Source organism: Hyaloscypha bicolor (assembly GCF_002865645.1).
Source record: "Hyaloscypha bicolor E unplaced genomic scaffold K444scaffold_157, whole genome shotgun sequence".
NCBI lineage: Eukaryota > Fungi > Ascomycota > Leotiomycetes > Helotiales > Hyaloscyphaceae > Hyaloscypha > Hyaloscypha bicolor.
In genome coordinates, this window is record NW_020194659.1 from 153,750 (window position 1) to 175,948 (window position 22,199).

The 22,199-nt window shown below is 17.9% G+C and overlaps 1 protein-coding gene across 1 annotated transcript; it reads left to right on the top strand.

Annotated features, from left to right (window-relative positions):
- The first annotated feature begins 19,319 nt into the window (after positions 1 to 19,319).
- K444DRAFT_619239 (HET-domain-containing protein) lies at positions 19,320 to 21,439 on the top strand. The gene is made up of 2 exons (XM_024881479.1): positions 19,320 to 20,502; positions 20,552 to 21,439. Exons 1-2 carry the CDS (start codon positions 19,369 to 19,371, stop codon positions 21,329 to 21,331), a joined length of 1,914 nt encoding a protein of 637 aa, XP_024730164.1. The 5' UTR covers positions 19,320 to 19,368; the 3' UTR covers positions 21,332 to 21,439.
- The last annotated feature ends 760 nt before the right edge of the window (positions 21,440 to 22,199 follow it).

Consider the following 22,199-nt stretch of genomic DNA (forward strand, 5'->3'; position numbering starts at 1 on the left):
CTTATAAATGCTTCTTAGAACTTTATAAAAGTATTACCTTAACTATAAAGTTTCTATCTTCCCTATATTATTTACTATAAAATATATAGGAAAGAAACTATAATAAAACAAAAACCCATATAAAGTATACTAGAATATAAACGTAATTTAATAGTAAAATAATAAATTAAAAGTATAAATAGTAAAGTATAAATAATATATAGTATATAAAAACTTAATTAATTAAATATTTATAAAGAATTATTTTCTAAGTCTATAGAAAAACTAGCTTTCTTATATAATTTCTATAAGTTATATATAAAAGACTATGGCTTTTACTATATAACCTAAATCTTAAAACCGCTAAAATAGTATGATTTTTAATAAGTATAGCCTATTATACTATAATATCTAGTATCTAGATATCTAGTATTAGACCGGATTAGGAAATTAAATATCTAGATATCTAATATCTAAATATCTAGTATTTAAATATCTAGTATTAGACCGGATTAGGAAATTAAATAACTAGATATCTAATATCTAGTATCTGGATATCTAGTATTTAAATATCTAATACTAGGCCAGATTAGGAAATATAAATATATAAAATAAAATAATATTATAAAAGAAAAGGTTATATATAAAAGGCTATAGTTTTTAATATATAACTAAAACCTTAAAAAGTAATATAGATATATAAAGTATTTGGGAAATCTAATATTAGGCCGAATTAGGAAATTCATATATAATTAGAGAAAAGTATTATTTTCTGTTTTTTATATTTTTTAGAAAGTTTCTAATATTAGTATAATTATAATTATTAATAGTTATATAATATAATTATATAATATAATTATATAATATAGTTATATAATATAGAAATAACTAGAAATAATAATTATATAATCTTATATTATATTAATAACTCGACTAGTAGCTAGTTTTTATTAGGCTTAATAAATTTAGGAATTATATATTAATACTATAATACTATAATTTCTATTTCTAAATAATAACTTTACTAACTTATATAAATAGTATTCTATAATAATATAATAATATTATATATTTCTAGTAAATTAATATATACTAATTAAGTTTTAGTATATATTTTAAATATAGCTATAATTATATAAAAGAAAAAGTAAACTTCTTAATATAAAATAAAATAAATATAAAATAGGCTTTAAATAAATAGATTTAGTATATTTAATATCTAAAAGATTTCTAGAATTATATATTATTAAAAACTTTTAGAAATAATTATTAAATTTAATAATTTTTCTTTTTTCTTTTATAAGGCTTCTAGTTTAGCTATTTTATTTATATATAATTTCTAATTAGGAAGTTTATTTAGATATTATAAATAAACTTATAATAGTAATTTAAATTAAAATCGAGATTTATAAGTATTATAATTAAGCTTTAAACTAGTATAAGCCGCAAAAATAGCTAGCTAAAAAAGTAAATAAAGCTTTTAAAAAGCTTCTAGTTTTATAAAAAATATATAAAAGACTCTTTTTTTCTTTTTCTCTTTTATATATAGTAATTATTTATATTATAAGAACTTTCTAAGAAATATTATAATTTAGAATTAAGAGTTTATAAAATAATTTCTTAATTCTTTATTTATTTTTATATTTAATTCTTAAGATTTAATAATAAAATCTTATATTAAAAATACTATCTAGTAATAATAATTAGATAATAAAAAAATAATAATAATAAAGTTTATTTAATTTCTAGAATAATAATCTAATAATAATATTTTCTAAAAACTATAAATAATAATTAAAAGAAAAAATTAAAAGATATATAAAGAATTAAAAGTAATAAGCTTTATTTTAGATTAAGAAAAGCTTTTATTATTAAATACTTTTTTCTAGTTATTTATAAAAGAAATATATTTTATTTTTTCTAATTCTAGTAATTTTAGAATATATATAATAATACTAATAGCTTTCTCGATTTCCTAAATACTATTTTATTTATAATATTTTATAACTACTTTCTTTTCTAGTTCTATATCTATTTTAAAATATTTATTTATAAATATATACTTATTATTAACTTTATTTTTAAAGAAATACCAGAATTTATTTCTTTTAATAAATTATTTAAATTAATTTCTAATATATATTCTTTAGAATATAATATTATTAAGCTCTTCTAATATATAATATCTTTTTAATTAATTTATATATCTTACTTTATATAATATAAGCTAGTAATATAATAGCTTTATATTTCTTAACTTGTTTTAATTTATTAGTTTAATATTATATATAAGAACTAGATTCTTTTTAGAAATAGGCTTTAAATAAATCTAGTAAATAATATTAAATTACTTCTTTTTCTTTTAGTATTTTCTATTCTTTTATATTCTGGCTTCTTTAATATCTTTATTTCTTATTTATATTTACTTTATATATATTTCTAGAAATATTTCTTTATTATAAACTTTATTTTATTTAAGTATTCTTTAGATTAGAAAATATATTTCTATAAATAATATAACTTTTTTATTATAAATTATATAAAAAAAAAATCTAATTAGCTTATATATAATAATTTAATTAGTAAATAGAATATATAATAATAAATCTATTTAAAACTTCTTTTTACTTATTATAAATATAATAAATACTTAAATAATTAATTAATATTTTCTTTTAATTATATTATTTCCTTTAAAATTATAAACTAAAATAATAATTCTATTAATTTCTAGCTTATTAAGTTCTTAAATTACTATTTCTTTAAATTCTAATCTGCTATTTATCTTAAATTACCTAAATAAACTATATTTATAAATAATTTCTTTTTAAATAAATTTAGTAATCTTTTTACTAATTAGATTTCTTAAAAATCTAGCTTTAATCTAATCTAAGAAGTTATTTCTAGTAATAACTAATAAGTTATATTCTTTATAATCTAGTAATTTAATTATATTAATTCTAAAATAATAAAAAAGAAATATAGCTTTTATTAGATATAAAGCTTTTTTTTGTTTTCTTTTATTTTTATATTAATAAACTTTATAGATATTAATATATTTCTATATATAGTTATAGTAATCTTTCTAGTAATAATAGCTAGCTACTAAATAAAAAGTATTTTTTTCCCTATATATCTAATCTTATTATATAGTTTTTTAATAATAATTTCTCTTTATTCTCAGTTATTAATAATAAGTTAAAATAAATATATTTAAGATATAATTCTTTATAATAATTAATTTCTTATATTATAATTTAGAGCCTTTTTATTTAATTTTCGGAACTTGATTCTAGATATTTTTTCTAATTTAGAAAATATTATAAGATATTATATAATATTCTAGTATTATTTAGAATAGTTATTATCTAAGAAATCTAATAAAATAGTTAGATTATTAAATAAAATATAGAAATTAGTATTATTATTTATTATTTTACTAGAGGTTATATATAAAAAGCTATAGCCTTTATTATATAACTTCTAAATATTACTATTTTTTAATATTACTAATTTACTTTTAAATATAATAAGGCTTTAATTATTAATTTCTAATAACTAGATACTATTATTTAAATATCTAGTAAAGGTTTTAGAAGTCTAATTTCTTAAAATAATATTATATAACTAAACCGGAACTATTTTCTTTAACTAAACTTTTTATCTAATAAATATTATTCTAATAAATATTATTCTAATAAATATTATTCTAATAAATCTAATAAATATTATTCTAATAAATATTATTCTAATAAATATTATTCTAATAAGTATTATTCTAATAATATTAAGCTTTATTACTAATTATTTATTAATATTCTTATTATCTTTAGTATTATTTTTTTATTATAAGTATTTTAATAATTTATTAGTAGTAATATATTTAGTTCCTTTAATATACTTAATTTTAAAATCAAATAATTAAATTTATATTAGCTAGTAAATAACTAGAACTTTAAGAAAATCTATAGCTACTTTATTTAGCTATATAATAAATATATTAATATCTAGTTTAAAAATAAAATAAATTTTATATAGTTAGAATTATATTTTCTATAAATATTTTACTAGCCTTTAATATTTTCTCTTAATAGTATTATATCTTTATTTAGTATTATTTTAGATTCTAGATTTATATTATATAACCTTTTTTTTAATTTTTTTTATTATTATATTAATTAATAGTTCTATTTTATTTATTTAGGCTAGTATTTATTACTAATATAATTATTTCCTGATTTTCTAATAGATTATAATATAACTTATAAAGAATTAGAATAGTAATAAGCTTTTTTAAAGAATTTATATAGCTTATATTTATTTATTATTCTAGTTTTATATTATATCTTTTCTTATTAAGTAATAATTATAAAGCCTTTAATTCAAATAAACTAGTAAATAATAATTCTAATAAATACTTTAGTTTTAGTTATATTATTATAATATTTCTATTTTAAAATTTTAGTAATTTCTAAACTTAAAAGGCTTCTTTTAAATACTTTATAAATAAAGCTAATAATAATTATATTATTATAATAAAACTATAATTTTTCTTTAATACTAGCTTTAGCTTATTTAATTTTATTTAAGATTATATTTAGGGTTTAAAAATATTTAAATATAAAATACTAAATATTAAATAAAATAAGCTATTTATTATAGTTTATATAAGGTTCTTTAACTTTAATATTATTAATAAATAATATAGTAATTTTAGAAAATAGATTTTCTAGAATAATTATAATAACTTATATAAACTATATAATAGAATTAGTAATTTCCTAAAATAATATAATTATTTTTAATAGTTCTAGAAATATTATAAAAGTAATTAAATCTCTATTATAAGTATATAATATAAATTAATTAAAAAAATATAAATATATCTAATAAATTTATCCGAGATCTTATTAGTAAATAAAAATAAATTAGTATCTTATAAAGTTATTAAGTTTATTTTTATAATAGTATTAATTAGTTTATAAGTTCTAATAATCTTTTTTATAACTAAAAACTGTAACGGTTCTCGTTACGTTACGTGCTTCGTACCTAATTGGGACTAGTACAGCTCGCTAAGCTATATGCATATACTTTGTATTTAAGCTCGGTTCTTTCCTTGAGAAACCTCTTCTTCTTTCCTTACCTTAGAATTCTCAATAAACGATTTCCCTTGCAAGTGCTCCTTTGTAAGCTCCCTTTGCAGGTTCGTAACATTATTCTAAGGTCACTGCTTTGCCTGGGAAGGCTCTAGAATATCCCACCGGTCGCACGCGCCTGTAGAGGTCGTAAAATACTTACCCCTCCTTCGCCTTCGCCTTTCTCCTCGACTTACGGCATCACTTGCAAGTGCTTCTTGGGAGCCCCTTTTGTAAGGCCTGCGGTCCTCTCTTCTTCTCCTGCCTTACACAAGTAGTACTGCTTCGCCTGAGAAGGTCGTAAAATATCTCTCTCTCTCTCTCAATTCCACGAATAGCTCTATGCGTAACGAGCTTGGTAATAGCAATAGAAGGGAGGATTTTTTTTTTATGAGACCTGGGGACCAGGTCTTATAAAAGCGGGGATAGTACAAGGGTATCCGCCAGGCCTGTACGGAGGCATACGCCAAAGGATATACTTGTACTAACGAACGGAGGCATGGACTAGAGAAAGAACTGACCTATACGGAGGCAAATGCCGAAGGATAATTCCCTATAGGGCAGGGCAGGACAATTAGAAGGGAATGCCGGAGCACAAATTTTTTTCATACGCTTTATACGCTTGAGGGCAAGCTTTTTTCAAAGGGGGGGGTAATGTGACGGTTCTCGTTACGTCACGTGCTCCGCACCTAATTGGGACTAGTACAGCTCGCTAAGCTATATGCATACACTTTGTACTTAAGCTCGGTTCTCTCCTTAAGAAACCTCTTCTTCTTTCCTTACCTTAGAATTCTCAATAAACAATTCCCCTTACAAGTACTCCTTCGTGAGCTCCCTTTGCAGGTTCGTAACAAAAACTATAGATTTCGGTAAGATTTATTATATTTCTTAAAAATTCTATAATTTAGATATTTTAATAGTATTTTTACTATTACTAGTACTAGAGCTTTAAAATATAAGAAATTCTTCTCTTATTAATATAATATAGCAAGCTATATTTTTTAAAACTTATATTATTTTAGCTATTTTAAAGTTTTAGTTATATAATAAAAGCTATAGCCTTTTATATATAACTTATAGAAATTATATAAGAAAACCAGTTTTTCTATAGTTCTAGAGAATAATTCCTTCTTAATATTTAATTAATTAAGCTTTTATATATTATATACTATTTATATTTTATTATTTATACTTTTAATTTATTAATTTATTATTAAATTATATTTTATATTTTAGTATACTTTATATAAGTTTTTATTTTATTATAATTTCCTTTTTATATATTTTATAATAAGTGATATAGAGAAAATCGAAACTTTATAATTAAAATAATACTTTTATAAAGTTCTAAAAAGTATTTATAAGGCGAATTATTAGTTTAGTAAATTAGAGAAAAAAAGAGCTATTATAATATTTTGAATCTAAAACCGAAATATTAAAAATATATAAGTATTAATTTTAGTATCTTATATTAATTTCCGATATATTTAATAATTTAAATATAAATTAGCTATAAGATATAGTTATTAATATAATATATAAAAATAGTAGAAATAAAAGCTAATTATAAAAGAAAAAGAAATAAAGAAAATAAAATAAGAAATATTATATTAAAATAATATAAATTAGACCTTAATTAAAAATAGATTTTAATATTTAAAAATAAAGTTATATTATTAATTTATATATTATTTTTAGTTATAATAAAAATAGTATTAGTTTTAATAGAAAAGCTTATTTTTGAATTCGGAAAAAATATTTAAAAAAAGAAATATTTTTAATTTTAAATAAAATAGTAAATAGAAACCGGAAATAAAAATTAAAAAGAAATCGGAAATAAGAAATTATATAAATAATCTTAAAAAGCTTTTAGAAAAAGAAAAAAAATATTAAATAGAAATAAAAAAGAAAAATCAGAAAAATCAGAAAAATTAGTAAAATTATATTTATTATTTTTATTATTATTTTTAATAGTATTATTAAATATATCTAATTTAGTAAAATTAAAAGAAAATACTATAGATAATAAGCTAATAAAATAGAAAAGAAATTATAAATAATAGAAATAAAACTAGAAAAGCTATTATTTTATTATTACTAATATTAAAACTCAAATTTTAATTATATTTATTATTATTAACTAATCTTTTCTAAATTCTGGTTTCTAAACTATAAAATATATTTAAATAAAAAGTTAGTTTTTTTTAGAAATCTTATTAATAAAAGTTTTAGATATAAAAATTCTATAATTAATTATAAAAAAAACTATTAAGATTAATATAGTTAAAAATAAATATATATTAGTATTAAATTTAAATTTATTATTTATAGAAGCTTCTAGAATACTATAGTTTTAAAAAAATAATATATAAATATATATAAAAACTATTATATTTCTAATAATATTAAGAAAAAGAGAATTATTTATTATATTTCTTCTCTTTATAAGAATTAGATTAAGGCTATATTAGAATATTATATTAATAATCCAGAAAATTATTAGGAAATTAAATTCTTTAAAGCCTTATTAAAGGAATTCCGAGAATATAATTAGAAAATATTTAAAATTAGCTATAACTTTCTTAATTAAATTATTATATAAGTTTAGAATAAAAGAATTTCTTTTAAGTTTTATATTAATATATTTAATAAAATATTAAAAAAATTACTAAAAAGGAAAAAGATTAATAAAATTATTTAATACCGAGAATTTATAAAGAAATTATTTATTCTAATAAAAGATTATATTCTTAAAAATATAAACTTTAAATCTATAAATATTTCTATTTATAAATATAGTAAAATATATAAAAATATAAAAATATTTTATTAATATAAAAAAAAGAAATACTATTTTAATATTATTAATAATCTAGATATATCTAGATTTAAATAAAAATATTTAAATATAATAATCTATAATATAGTTTCTAAACTAGAAAATAATTATTTTTTACTAGTTTTTTCTATTATATTTTCTAAAGCTATTATAAATATAAATAAAAAGAAAATTTGGCCTATAGCTAATTATATAAAACCTACTAAAAGTAATAAACTCAAGAAAAATAATATTAACTAGCTAATAAAAAGTTTAGAAAAACTATTTATTATTACTATAACTTAAAAGAATTTATAAAAAGAATTTAAATAATTGTATTTTAAAGAAAGTTAGTTTTAAATATAATTAGAGAATATTATTTAAATTAATATAGTCTATAATATAAACTCAAAACTAAAAGAATAAATTTAGAATAAATTTAGATTTTTTAGATTTATTATTTATTAATAAAAAAGCTTATAAATTATAAATATATTTATTAATTTAATAGAAAATATTATAAAGAATTATTTAAGTCTAAATAAGAAAGCTTTTCTTTTTTTCTTATTAGTAAATACTAGTAATTTAATTAAATTATTTCCTAAATCTAAAAAGAAAAATTTAATTATAACTTAAATACTTAACCTAAAAATATCTAGAAATTAATAGAGAATATCTAGTTTACTAGATAAGAAAAAGAAAAGAAAACTAGCTAACCGGAATTTATATATAGAAATAAATAAGTTATATTTAAGAAATCTAAATAGCTATTTTATTTTAAAGAAAATTATATAGGAATTATTAATATTTCAAGTTCTGAAATTAATAAATAATATTAAAATTTGACTATAAATAGTATTTCTATTAATATTATAATAGATTTCTTATTAAAAAGAAAAGAATAAGAAATAGAAATAGCTAGGAAGATTTTCTAAAAATAAGCTAGAATAAAAGAAAAGCTTTTTTATATAAAAGACTAAAAGAATATTACTTTAAAAAGTAATAAATAAAAGAATAGTTTAGTTAAGAATATAGATATTAATACTTCCGGGAATAAATAAAACGAATTAAAAACCTAGTATATTTTTAATTATAATAGATATAGAACTCTTAAAGTTAATAATATTTTAATAAGATTATTAAAGAAAGTAATTATTTTATTTCTAAAAACTTAGAAAGAAATAAAAATATTAAATCTAGCTATTATATTTCAGAACTAATAAATTAAAAATAATATTTCCTATTTTATTATTTTATAAATAGGAAATATTATTATAATAAATATAATTAGATATATTAGAAGATTTATAAAACTAGTAATTATAGTTTATATAATAAATAGAATATTTAAAGAATTAGAAATACTAGTTTAGATATCTAATACTAATAGAATTAATATTCGAATAATACTAGCTTATAAATATATTAGATAATTTTTATATTTCTAATTTATATTTCGAGAATTTTAAGAAAGTATTAAATATAAAGAAATAATTAATACTAGAATTAAAGTTAATATTTTTCCCGAAAAAATATTTAGAAATATTAGTAAAATAGTATATAATATTATAGATTATTAAATATTTATTATTATTAGAACTAAATTTGAATTTATAAAAATAATAAAGCTTAGAACTAAGATTATAAATAGAATAAAATATAAAAATATTTTTTTTCTTGTTAAAAGAGCTTTAAAAATTTTATTTAGTTAATTATTTTTAATATAAATAAAAATAAAAATTATATATAGAAGTAATAGTTTATAAAATAAAAGATTTACTAATTCTAAAAATAACTAGAATATTTATATTATTATAATTATTCTATTTTTAAAAAATACCGGGAAATAAAAAAAAGTAATAGTTTAAAAGTATTAAGTTTTTAGAATTAAGAAATTAAATAATATAAAATAGGAAACTAAAAAGAAAAAAGAAAAATAGAATCTAATATTATAACTAGTAATAATATTAGAAGAAATAGAAAAATATCAGGATTTTTTACTAATTTTTTTATTTTAGATTTAGAAATTTAGGAATTTAATAATATTTTTTAGGAAAACTAAAATAGAAAAAACTCTAATTAGAATATTATTAAAAATATTCTCGAATTAATAAAAAAAGAAATAAAAAGAATATTAAATAAAAGAGTATTTTCTAATAATAAAGAAATATATTTCTAAAGCTAAAAAATATAGAATTCTAGAATATATAAAAGCTTAAGGAAAATATATTATAATACTAAATAAAAAGATATTTTCTATATTTAATTAGAAAGAAGCTAAATAGAAAAGTTATAAATTCCGGAAATTAGATAAAAATAATACTAGAGAAAATAGCTATAGCTTTTAAAGAAAAAAATAAATAACTATAGTTTATTTCTAGTTATAGAAATATATAAAATAAAGAATAAAAAGATTTAATTAGTAGATATTAATAATAGAATTAGAAAAGGCCTAAATAGATATCTAAACTAGAAAATACTTATAGAAATATATTAGAAAATATAAGAATTATTTTTTACTAAAAATATTAGCTATTTTAAAAGATTTATAACTTATTTCGAAATATTTTAAATAATTAAATATTAGTAATTAGTTCTAAAAAAAAGAAACTAGTTATATTTCGAAAATTAATAATTATATTTAATTAGAAAGAAATAGAAAAAGTTTATAAAAATATTAAATTATTTATTCTAATTAAGACTATTAAATATAAGGCCTAATAAGAGAAGAATTTCCTATATTCTAAATCTTTAGTATTAGTAATAATAAAAATATTATTAAAATATTTAGATTATAAAATTTTTAAAAAATATAATAGATCTTATTAAAATCTATAATTCTTAATTATAAAAAAGATTACTAGAATTTATAAACTAATTAATATTATTATAAAAATAAATTTAGTAATTTTATAAAATACTAATTTATTTCCATTTATTAATAAAATTTCAAAGAAATTTACTAAATATATTTATATTTCTTTAATTAATATCTTCTTCGAATATAATTAACTTATATTAGATATTTATAATAGAAATTTAATTATATTTATAATATTTCTAAAACTATTAAAAATAATTATATTATCTTAGAAAGCTATTAATTTAATTATATATAATTTATATAATTTATTATAATTATTCTAGAAAATCTATTTCTTAAAATTACTATTATTTATTAATAATATTAGAGTTAAGAAACCTTATATAAATTATAATAAATAGCTTATCTTATTTAGTAATTAGTATTTTATATTCGAATACTTTTAAAACCTAAATATAATTTTAAATAGAATTAAATAAACCAGAGCTAGTATTAAAGAAAAATTATAATTCTATTATAATAATATAATTATTATTAGCTTTATTTATAAAATACTTAAAAGAAGCCTTTTAAGTTTAAGAAATATTAAGATCTTAAGATAGAAATATTATAATAATATAATTAAAAATAAAGTATTTATTAGAATTATTATTTATTATTATATTTGAATTAAAAACTTTATAATTATTATTAAATCTATTTATTATTTAATAAAAAAAGATATAATATAGAACTAGAATAATAAATATATATAAATTATATAAATTCTTTAAATAAAGCTTATTACTATTTTAATATTTTAATATTTTATAAGTTATATTATAATTTATTAGAAGATTAGAGAATAATTATATTAGTAATAAATATTAGCCTAAATAAATAGAACGGAACTTTTAGTTAATATAATAATAAAGAAAAAAAGAAAGTTATATAGTATAAATCTAAAATCTAAAATAATACTAAATAGAAATATAATATTACTAAAAGAAAATATTAAGAGCTAGTAAAGTATTTATAGAAAGTATAATTCTAGTTATATAAAGTTTATTTTATTCTTAAACTAGATACTAATATATTTGTTATATAGCTAAATAAAGCAGCTATAGATTTTTTTAAAGCTTTAATTACTTATTAGCTAATATAGATTTAATTATTCGATTTTGAAATTAAATATATTAAAGGAACCAAATATATTATTACTAATAAATTATTAAAATACCTATAGTAAAAAGGTAATACTAAAGATAATAAGAATATTAATAAATAATTAGTAATAAAACTTAATATTATTAAAACAGTATTTATTAAATAGAAAGTTTAATTAAAAAGTAATTTCGGTTTAGTTATATAATATTATTTTAAGGAATTAAACTTCTAAAACCTTTACTAGATATTTAAATAATAGTATCTAGTTACTAGAGATTAATAATTAAAGCCTTATTATATCTGGAAGCAAATTAATAATATTGAAAAACCGGAAATTATATAATAAAAGCTATAGCCTTTTATATATAACTTCTAATAAAATAATAAATAATAATACTAACTTCTATATTTTATTTAATAACCTAATATTTTTATTATATTTCTTAAATAATATCTATTTCGAATAATACTAGAATATTATATAATACTTTATAATATTTTCTAAACTAGAAGAAATATCTAGAACCGGGTTTTAAAAGTTAAATAGAAAAGCTTTAAATTATAATATAAGAAATTAATTATTATAAAGAATTATATTTAAAGTATATTTATTTTTATTTATTATTAATAATTAAAAATAAAGGAAAATTATTATTAAAAAACCATATAATAAAATTAGATATATTAGAAAAGAAAATACTTTTTATTTAGTAACTAGTTATTATTACTAGAAAAATTATTATAACTATATATAAAAATATATTAGTATTTATAAAGTCTATTAGTATAAGAGTAAAAAAAGATAAAAAAAAGCTTTATATTTAATAAAAGCTATATTTCTTTTTTATTACCTTGGAATTAATATAATTAAGCTACTAGATTATAAAGAATATAACTCGTTAGTTATTACTAAAAACAACTTTTTAGAATAGATTAAAGCTAGACCTTTAAAGAACTAAACTAGTAAGAAGATTACTAAGTTTATTTAGAAAGAAATTATTTATAAATATAGTTTATTTAGGTAGTTTAATATAAATAATAGATCGGAATTCCAAAAAATATTAATTTAAGAATTTAATAAGCTAGGAATTAATTAAATTATTATTTCGGCTTATAATTTTAAAAGAAATAGTATAATTAAAAGAGGATATTAATTAATTATTTAAGTATTTATTATATTTATAATAAATAAAAAGAAGTTTTAAATAGATTTACTACTATATATTTTATTTACTAATTAAGTTATTATATATAAACTAACTAGATTTATTTCTATTTATATAGTTTATAATAGAAAAGTTATATTATTTATAGAAATATATTTTCTAATCTAAAAAATACTTAAATAAAATAAAGTCTATAATAAAGAAATACTTCTAGAAATATATATAAAGTAAATATAAATAAGAAATAAAGATATTAAAGAAGCTAGAATAAAAAAGAATAGAAAATACTAAAAGAAAAAGAAGTAATTTAATACTATTTACTAGATTTATTTAAAGCCTATTTCTGAAAAGAATCTAGTTCTTATATATAATATTAAACTAATAAATTAAAATAAGTTAAGAAATATAAATCTATTATATTATTAGCTTAATTTATATAAAATAAAATATATAAATTAATTAAAAAAATACTATATATTAAAAGAGCTTAATAATATTATATTCTAAAAAATATATATTAGAAATTAATCTAAATAGTTTATTAAAAGAAATCGATTTTAGTATTTCCCTAAAAATAAAATTAATAATAAATAAATATTTCAAAATAAATATAGAACTAGAAAAGGAAATAATTATAAAATATTATAAGTAAAATAGTATTTAGGAAATTAAGAAAGCTATTAATATTATTATATATATTTTAAAATTACTAGAATTAGAAAAAGTAAAATATATTTCTTTTATAAAGAATTAAAAGAAAGCTTCTAATAATAGAAGCTTTTCTTAATCTGAAATAAAGCTTATTATTTTTAATTTTTTATATATTTTTTTAAAAAAAATTTAATTATTATTTATAATCTTTAGAAAATATTATTATTAAATTATTATTCTAGAAATTAGACAAGCTTTATTATTATTTATTTCTTATTATTATCTAATTATTATTATTAGATAATATTTCTTTTAGTATAAAAATAAATAGGGAATTAAAAGATTATTTTATAAATTCTTAATTTCGAATTATAGTATTTTTTAGAAAGTTATTATAATACAAATAGTTATTATAATATAAATAGTTATTATAATACAAATAGTTATTATAATACAAATAGTTATTATATATAAATAAAAAAAGAAAAAAGAAAAGAAAAGAAAGTTTTTTATATATCTTTTACTAAACTAGAAATCTTTTAGAAGCTCTATTTACTTTTTTAGCTAGCTATTCTTATAGTTTATACTAGTCTAAAGCTTAATTATAATATTTATAGATCTCGATTTTAACTTAAACTACTATTATAAATTTATTTATAGTATCTAGTATAAATAATAAATAGAATAAAATAAAGTAATAATCTTTATTTATATTTTTATTATTAAATATTTCTACTATTTATATTCTATTTATATTCTAATTAAGGTACTTATAAATATTTATAAATACTTTAAGTAATATATATATAATATATACATGTATCTAGCTAGCCTTATTTAGTAAAGCTTCGGGCACTCTTGCTCTAGTATTACCTTACTACTTAATTAGATAGTAGTAGTACTTAATAAGCGAACTAAACCTCAAATAATACTTTTAAAATTACCTCGACTTGAGAACTTAATATTAATAGTAAGGGAAAAAAGGAGAAAAACCAAGATTCTAAAGAAGATAATTAGTTTATTATTATAGAAAATCTTTATTTAAGTAGCCTTATATAAGTACTAGCTTAACTTATATAAGAATACTTAATAGAAATATTAGCTCTTTCTTTTTAAATAAATATATATTAATTTATTAAGATTATATAACTTTCAAGTACTTATTTATAAATATTTATAAATATATATTCTATTTTATTTAAACTTTTGGAGTTTTATACTACTTATATTCTATATAAGACTACTTATATTCTATATAAGACTACTTATAAATATTTATAAGTAATATAAATACCTTGAGTATTTCTTACTTATACTAATAATATCTAAATAAACTTTCTAATTAGAAATTATATATAAATAAAATAGCCGAACTAGAAGTTCTATAAAAGAAAAGAGAAATATTATTAAATCTAATAGTTATTTCTAAAAGTATTTAATAATATATAATTTTAGAAATTTCTTAGATATTAAATAAACTAGATCTATTTATTTAAAGCCTATTTTATATTAAAAAACCCACTTTTTCTTTTATGTAATTATAGTTATATTTAAAGTATATATTAAGATTTAATTAGTATATTATATATTTCTATTTTTATATAAATAGAATTTCTTTAATATATAATTCTTTTTCTAACTATAATACTATTTTATTACTAGAAACTAATTATTTTTTTAAAAAGCTAGTATAATTTACTATTTCTTATTATTAAATATTATCTAAATAATTAAAAAGATATCTTTAATTCTATATTTTTAATACTAATTTAGAATACTTGATTTTTATAAATTCTATATTAATTTTAATATTTATTATTTCAAATTTAATAATAGTATTATAAACTTTATTTATATTATTTTATAATTCTTTTTTTATAATCTCTAAAGCCTTTAATATTACTTTTATAAATATAAATATTATTTTAAAATCCTAACTAACTAAATAGTTTTATATTATATAAAATTAATTATAATAAATACTAAATAAATATAATTAGTTTTTAGAAGAAATATAAATTAGTTTCAGAAAGAATAATATCTTATTTTAAGTTATTTCTTAATTCTATTATTCTAATTTCTTTTTTATTAATATTTATTTTATATTTTTCTAATATCTTTAATATATTTATATTTCTTATATTATATTTCTTTCTTTATACTATTTTTTGAATTAATAGAAATATCTCTAAATAAATAAAAAGTCGAAATATATCTATATTATAAAAATTTTATTATTTTCTTTTATATTCTAATATTTTAAATACTATTATTATATCTATATTTCTATTATATTACTTTTTTGTTTTTTATTATTATTATTTAGTTTAATTTATTTTAATTATTAGCTAACTATTTATAGTATTTTAATAAAAAGTAGTATTTTTTCTTTTTATAAAATCGAATTATAAATAAAGGTAATTATTATTTCCTTTTTTTAATATAATATAATCGGGTTTTAATAAGATTAAATTTCTTTTTCTTTTTATAAAACCGAATTATAAATAAAGATAATTAATAGTTATTTTTTCTTTAATATAAAATAATAGCTTTATTTCTAAGAAACTAAATCTTAAATAAATACAGTTTAGTTATTTTTATTGTCTTATTTATATATATGAACTAATTTGTATTAGTTTATTAGAAATATATAATATTATTTATATAAATTAATAAAATAGTTATTATTTAGAAATAAGAATTATAATTCCTAAATTTATTAACTCTAATAAAAACTAGCTATTAATTAAGTTATTTATATAATATAAGATTATATAATTATTATTTATTATTTATATTCTATTACTTTTAGTTACTTCTATATTATATAAATAAATTCTGGGTTTTTCTAATAATATTAAAGGAATTATTTTTAATATTAATAAAATTCCTATATTTAAAACTAGTTTCCTTTTTATATAATTAGCTTTTATATTTAAATTAACTAATATTCTAATTCTATATTTAATTTTCTTTATTTTAATAATAATTTTAATAATTATTCTCGTTTTAAAAACTTTATTTTTTATAATATAAATAAATATAATTATTATAAAATATAATTATTTCCCGATTTCTTTAGTTCTAAATATTTATATATTTTATAACTAGATTTATTATAATTATAATAAATCAGTTTTTTCTAATTTAAATAAATAATAATATAATACTTTTTTCTAATAAATAAAACAAATTATATCTGGTTTTATAAATTTTAATATAAATATAATATTAGATTCTATTATTATATTTTTATTATTTTAGTTTTATAAATCTTATAATAAGAATTTATTTCTCTTTTATTTTTCTTTATTATTTTTCTTTATTATTTTTCTTTATTATTTTTCTTTATTTTATTTTTTTTATTTTTTATTAGCTTATTATTATATTTCTATTAATTAAATAAATTTAAGTTAGTTTTAATTTTTTTTTTTATAAAATGTCTTTTTAATAATTAATTTTATTTTAAATCTTTTATTTTAAGCTATTAAATAAATCAAGTTATTTTTATAATAAATTTATATATTCTAAATTATTTAATAAGCTATTCAAATAAAATATAAAGCTTTAAATATTTTAATTTAGCTATTATTTAATATTTTTTAATTTAGTAGAAGTATTATTATTATAATTTTCTAAATCTAAATTAAAAACTTTTATAAATTTAATAAAAGTCTTCTAATTTATAATATTAATATTTATTAATTATTTTCTATATTTCTAGATATTTCTAGATATTTCTAGCTATATTCTTAAAGTAGAAAATATAATATATAATTTTAATTATATTTATAGCCTAAATAATTTTAATTAATAAAAGAAGTTCTAAACTTCTTTAATATTCTTTCTTTTATAAATTAGTAGTTCTCGAGTTTTTAGAGTCTTTTAAATTAAAAATTAAATTAAAAATATAATAGGCTCTATATTAGATATTTAAATATTTTTAAAATAATAGATTTAAGCTTTTAATTTTTTTTAAATTCTTTTTTTATTATATTTCAATTTTTAATTTAATAATATAATAATAAACTATAATTAATTTCTTTATTATTACTATTTTACTAGCTATTTCTAGAAATATCTGAGTTTTATTTCTTTTTCCTAATTAAATAATATAAAAATATCTAATTAGATATTTTTCTAAATATTTAACTAGATTATTCTAATAGTAATAGAAGTACTTCTTTTAATTAATAGTTTTATTTATTAATAATTTAATTACTTTTCCAAAATTAGATTAATTAAAATATAAAATATATAATAATAAAATAATATATAAGTAACTAAAATAAATAAACTATGAAATAATATTTATAAATAAAACTAATTCCAAGAATTAATTCTAATAAAAAACTAATTAATATCTCTTTTTAAAACTAGAAGTATTTTTTATATAATTTCTAGTATTTAGCTTAATATATAATACTATTTATTTAATTAGGAAACATAATTCTAATTATAAGCTTTATTTAAAATAAGAAACTAGATCTATAATATTTAATATCTATTTATATATTATTATATATATTTATTATAACTTAAATCTTTATATAAAGAAAACTAGTAATTTAATTAATTAAAATTCTTAAAAGAAAGAAAAAAAGAAAAAAAGAAAAAAAGATTTTTAAAATATTTGAGTTTCCTAAATAATATATAATTATATTAATAATTAAAAATAATATATTTTCATAAATATAATATTTAAAGCTTAAAAAATAAAATAGAATTTCTTTATAAAAATATAAGAAATTATAAAAATATAAATATATATTTTATAATATATTAATTTATAAAAAGCTTAATATCTTAAATATTTTTATATATATTTTAATTATATTTCTTTAATAAAGTAATTATATTATATATATAATTATATAATTTAAAAATAACTAGAAATAATAAAATATAAATAATTATATTAAATAATTAAATTAAAAGCTAAATTATAATATATATTATATAATTATAAATTTATTTACAATTTATTTATAAATATATATAAAATTAAAGATTATAATATTAGATTTTTTTTTTTAAAAAAAATAAGTTTTTATAATAGTAGAATTATAGTAATAGCTAGAATTTAAAGATTTGAAAATCTTATATATTAAAAATACTAAACTAAAAAGAAGAAGAAAAAAAGAAATACTAACTAAAATAACTAAAATACTAGCTTAATAAATAAATTAGTTAGGTAATAGCTAATCTCATATAACTCTAGCTAATACTATTATAGTTTTATTTAATTATATAAATAAATTTTATAAATATTATATAAATAAAAGTAATAAATTACTATATTTATAAATATAAATAATTATTAAATTATAAAGAAAGATTTTCTTTTAGATTTTCAAGGGCTTTTTAATTTTATAAATAATATAATAGTAGTGCTTTTTTGTAATTACGAGGATATTTCGCTATACTAGCCCCCCTAGCTTGCGTAAACAAAACCCAGCTTTCGACAAATCTAAATCAGGCTTTTAATCAGGCTTTTAATCAAGTGGCACGTGACCGATTGCCAACAGGTGACAGCCAAGTTTCTCATGCAGGGAGGGCTTCGGCAGTGCAGGATTTGCAACGCCAAACCTCCCTAACGCGACGCCTTGACAACCCAGGAACAGCAATCTTGAACCACCGCGCATCATAATGCCGCTTTGTATGCTGTGCGAGCAAATTACGCCATGGACATTGAAGTCCGTCAGATTTGATGGAGCGACATTGCTGGATCCAGAGAAATGCAATTCGCATCATCGAAGCTTCTCACTTCTGCAGAAATCCGCTGTCGAATGTGGACTCTGTAAGTTGATGAGAGATGCAATACTGGACAATAAGCTGAATCTCGAGGGAAATTGGCCCCTGCGAGAAGATGCCCCAGTGCTCCTGGGAAGTGTGATCAATGTGTATGCCGACCCAAGAGTTGAAGCCCCCCAACTCTACAATATCCTCGTACAATGTGGAGATCTTTTCGTGACCTTACATGCTTTCGCGGATGCAGAATCACAAGCAGCGAAGTCCAATGCAGTCGCCGGCAGGCTTCCATTTGAGACTGGAAGCCAGGCGCACTTCGATATGATAACTACTTGGCTGAGAAATTGCGAACGGACGCACCCAAATTGTAGGATTGGTGGGGTAGGAGAAGCTCTGGCCGATATAGGTCAAGACCAGAGTGTGAAGCTCCCACGGCGAGTCGTCGATGTCGGAGACTCAGCTGATCCAAGAATTCGGTTGATTGACTCTTCAAATGTCAAGGGTCAATATGTCGCGTTAAGCCATAGATGGCCTGTCGATCCTTCGAAGCACTTCAAAACCACCAAGTCCTCCATTGATGGCCACAGGCAACAGATCGTCTTTGAGGATCTACCGCGCACCTTCCAAGACGCGGTCACAGTGACGCGGAGGTTAGGGCTTCGTTATCTCTGGATAGACTCTCTCTGTATCATCCAAGACAATTCTGATGACTGGAATCAGCAGTCGATGGTCATGGGCAAGATTTACAACGAGTCTACCATTACCATCATGGCAGCCACATCCATGAATATTCCCAATCACGAACCGGCGCCGGAAGGATTCCTTCACCAGCAGCCAAGTTTGACTCTGCCAACGATCGAAATGGACTACTACAGTCGTGACTGGAGGCGGGACGGGCATTGGTTCATTCGGCATATGGACCCGACGAGACACCACTCTCATATCTTGGATTTGTTGACAAGAGGATGGGTGCTGCAAGAGCATATGTTGTCGCGAAGAAAGGTTATCTATACCCCTGACCAACTACTCTGGGTAAGTCACATTTGACCAGGCCCCAGAATCCTTGACTAAAATTGCAAAGAATTGCAAGTCGATGCAGGTTCTCGAGGTTAATCGCGATATCAAGACCGATTCTCAACGTATTCAGGGGACCGAGAGTTGGGAAGATACGTTCTTCGTAGACCACTGGCTGGGGATTGCCGAAAATTTCTCTGCCAAAGATCTCACTTTCGAATCCGACAAGTTACCTGCTCTATCCGGCCTGGCATCTTACTTTTGCCGAAGACATGGTCAAGAATACTTCGCGGGTCTCTTAAGTGGTAGCATTGCCGAAGGATTACTATGGCGTCCGTACTCACCTGGCAGCCTCTCTCGACCGATGGAATATACTGCACCAACTTGGAGCTGGACTTCTTTGAAAGGACGTATCAAGATCGTCGCCCCATCGCAATCCAGTCGCGGCTCTCTAAGATCGAAACATGCCATAGAGGACATCAAGTTCGAGCTCTTACCCGAAGGGAAAAATCCAAATGGACGGCTCAAGGATGGGCGAATGAAAATCACTGGCTTGATAATGAGGGCAGAGATGTGTCGCGAGAACGATAATGCCAATCTGCTGATGAGGCTCCGCGTTGGAACTAGATCCTTGGCACAATTCCATTTAGATCTCGCAGAGTCTGCCCCCGCGCCTTTATCGGTCCAGGAAGTTGCGTGCTTGTATGTGTTGGAAGACGAAGAAAATGTGCTAGTTTTGAGGAAGAGCAGGAATTTGTACGAATACGAGCGAATTGGCATCGCCACTGTTGATCCAGCATGGTTTCACGACGGAGGCGCGAAGAAAGAACGCATTACGATTGTTTGAATAGCGTGGTTTCTGAGATACATCGAACGGTGTAGAAATCTCCAACGATCTCACAGTAAATGATTAAGAGAGAACTTGATGAGAAAATGCTTAAGGGCCCGTTCTGCCAATCACATATATCTCTATTTATTATATAATATTATTTTAAATTAAATTACTATTCTTTAATTATATTACATAATACTAGTAATTTTTTTAATTATTAATCAATTCTCCTATTTATATAATACTAAATAATTTTTTAAATAAAAATATTATACTTTATTTTAATTTATTACTTTAAATATTATTATTTTTAATTGATTTTTTGATTTTTTTTTAAGAATATTTAATAAATTATAATATAAATTTCTCATTTCAAATAATTATTATAAATTAGGCCTTTATATAAAGAAAATTATATAATTAATTAATTAAAATTATATTTTAAAATTTCAAAATTCTTTAAATAATATATAATTATATTATTTAATAAAAGAGCTATAAAAATAAAAATAAACTCTAAAAGTACTTATAAAAAAATAAAAAAATAAAGCTTTATAAATAGAAGTAATATTTAAAGAACTTATAAGAAATAAGAAAATCTTTAAAAATTTATTAAAAAGTTATATAATTTTCTTAATTTTCTTAATATTATAATTATTTTTTTAATTTTATTTTAGATAATTTTGTATTTATTAATGTTTTATTAATATTTTTTAATTCTTTTATATATATAAGTTTAATTTATATTATAATAACAGAATTAATATAATAGTTAAAGGCTTAAAATTTAAAGAATCTTATATATTAGAAAATATTAAATTATAGAATAAAATAAAGAAAATACTTTAATTTATAGTATTATTTTACCTAAATAATTTCGGTT

What these genes read in the sequence shown, in the direction of transcription:
- K444DRAFT_619239 (XM_024881479.1), top strand. Translation starts at nt 19,369, where the DNA reads ATGCCGCTTTGTATGCTGTGCGAGCAAATTACGCCATGGACATTGAAG. An exon ending in CCCCTGACCAACTACTCTGG is followed by an intron (nt 20,503 to 20,551) that starts GTAAGTCACATT and finishes AAAATTGCAAAG; the next exon opens with AATTGCAAGTCGATGCAGGT.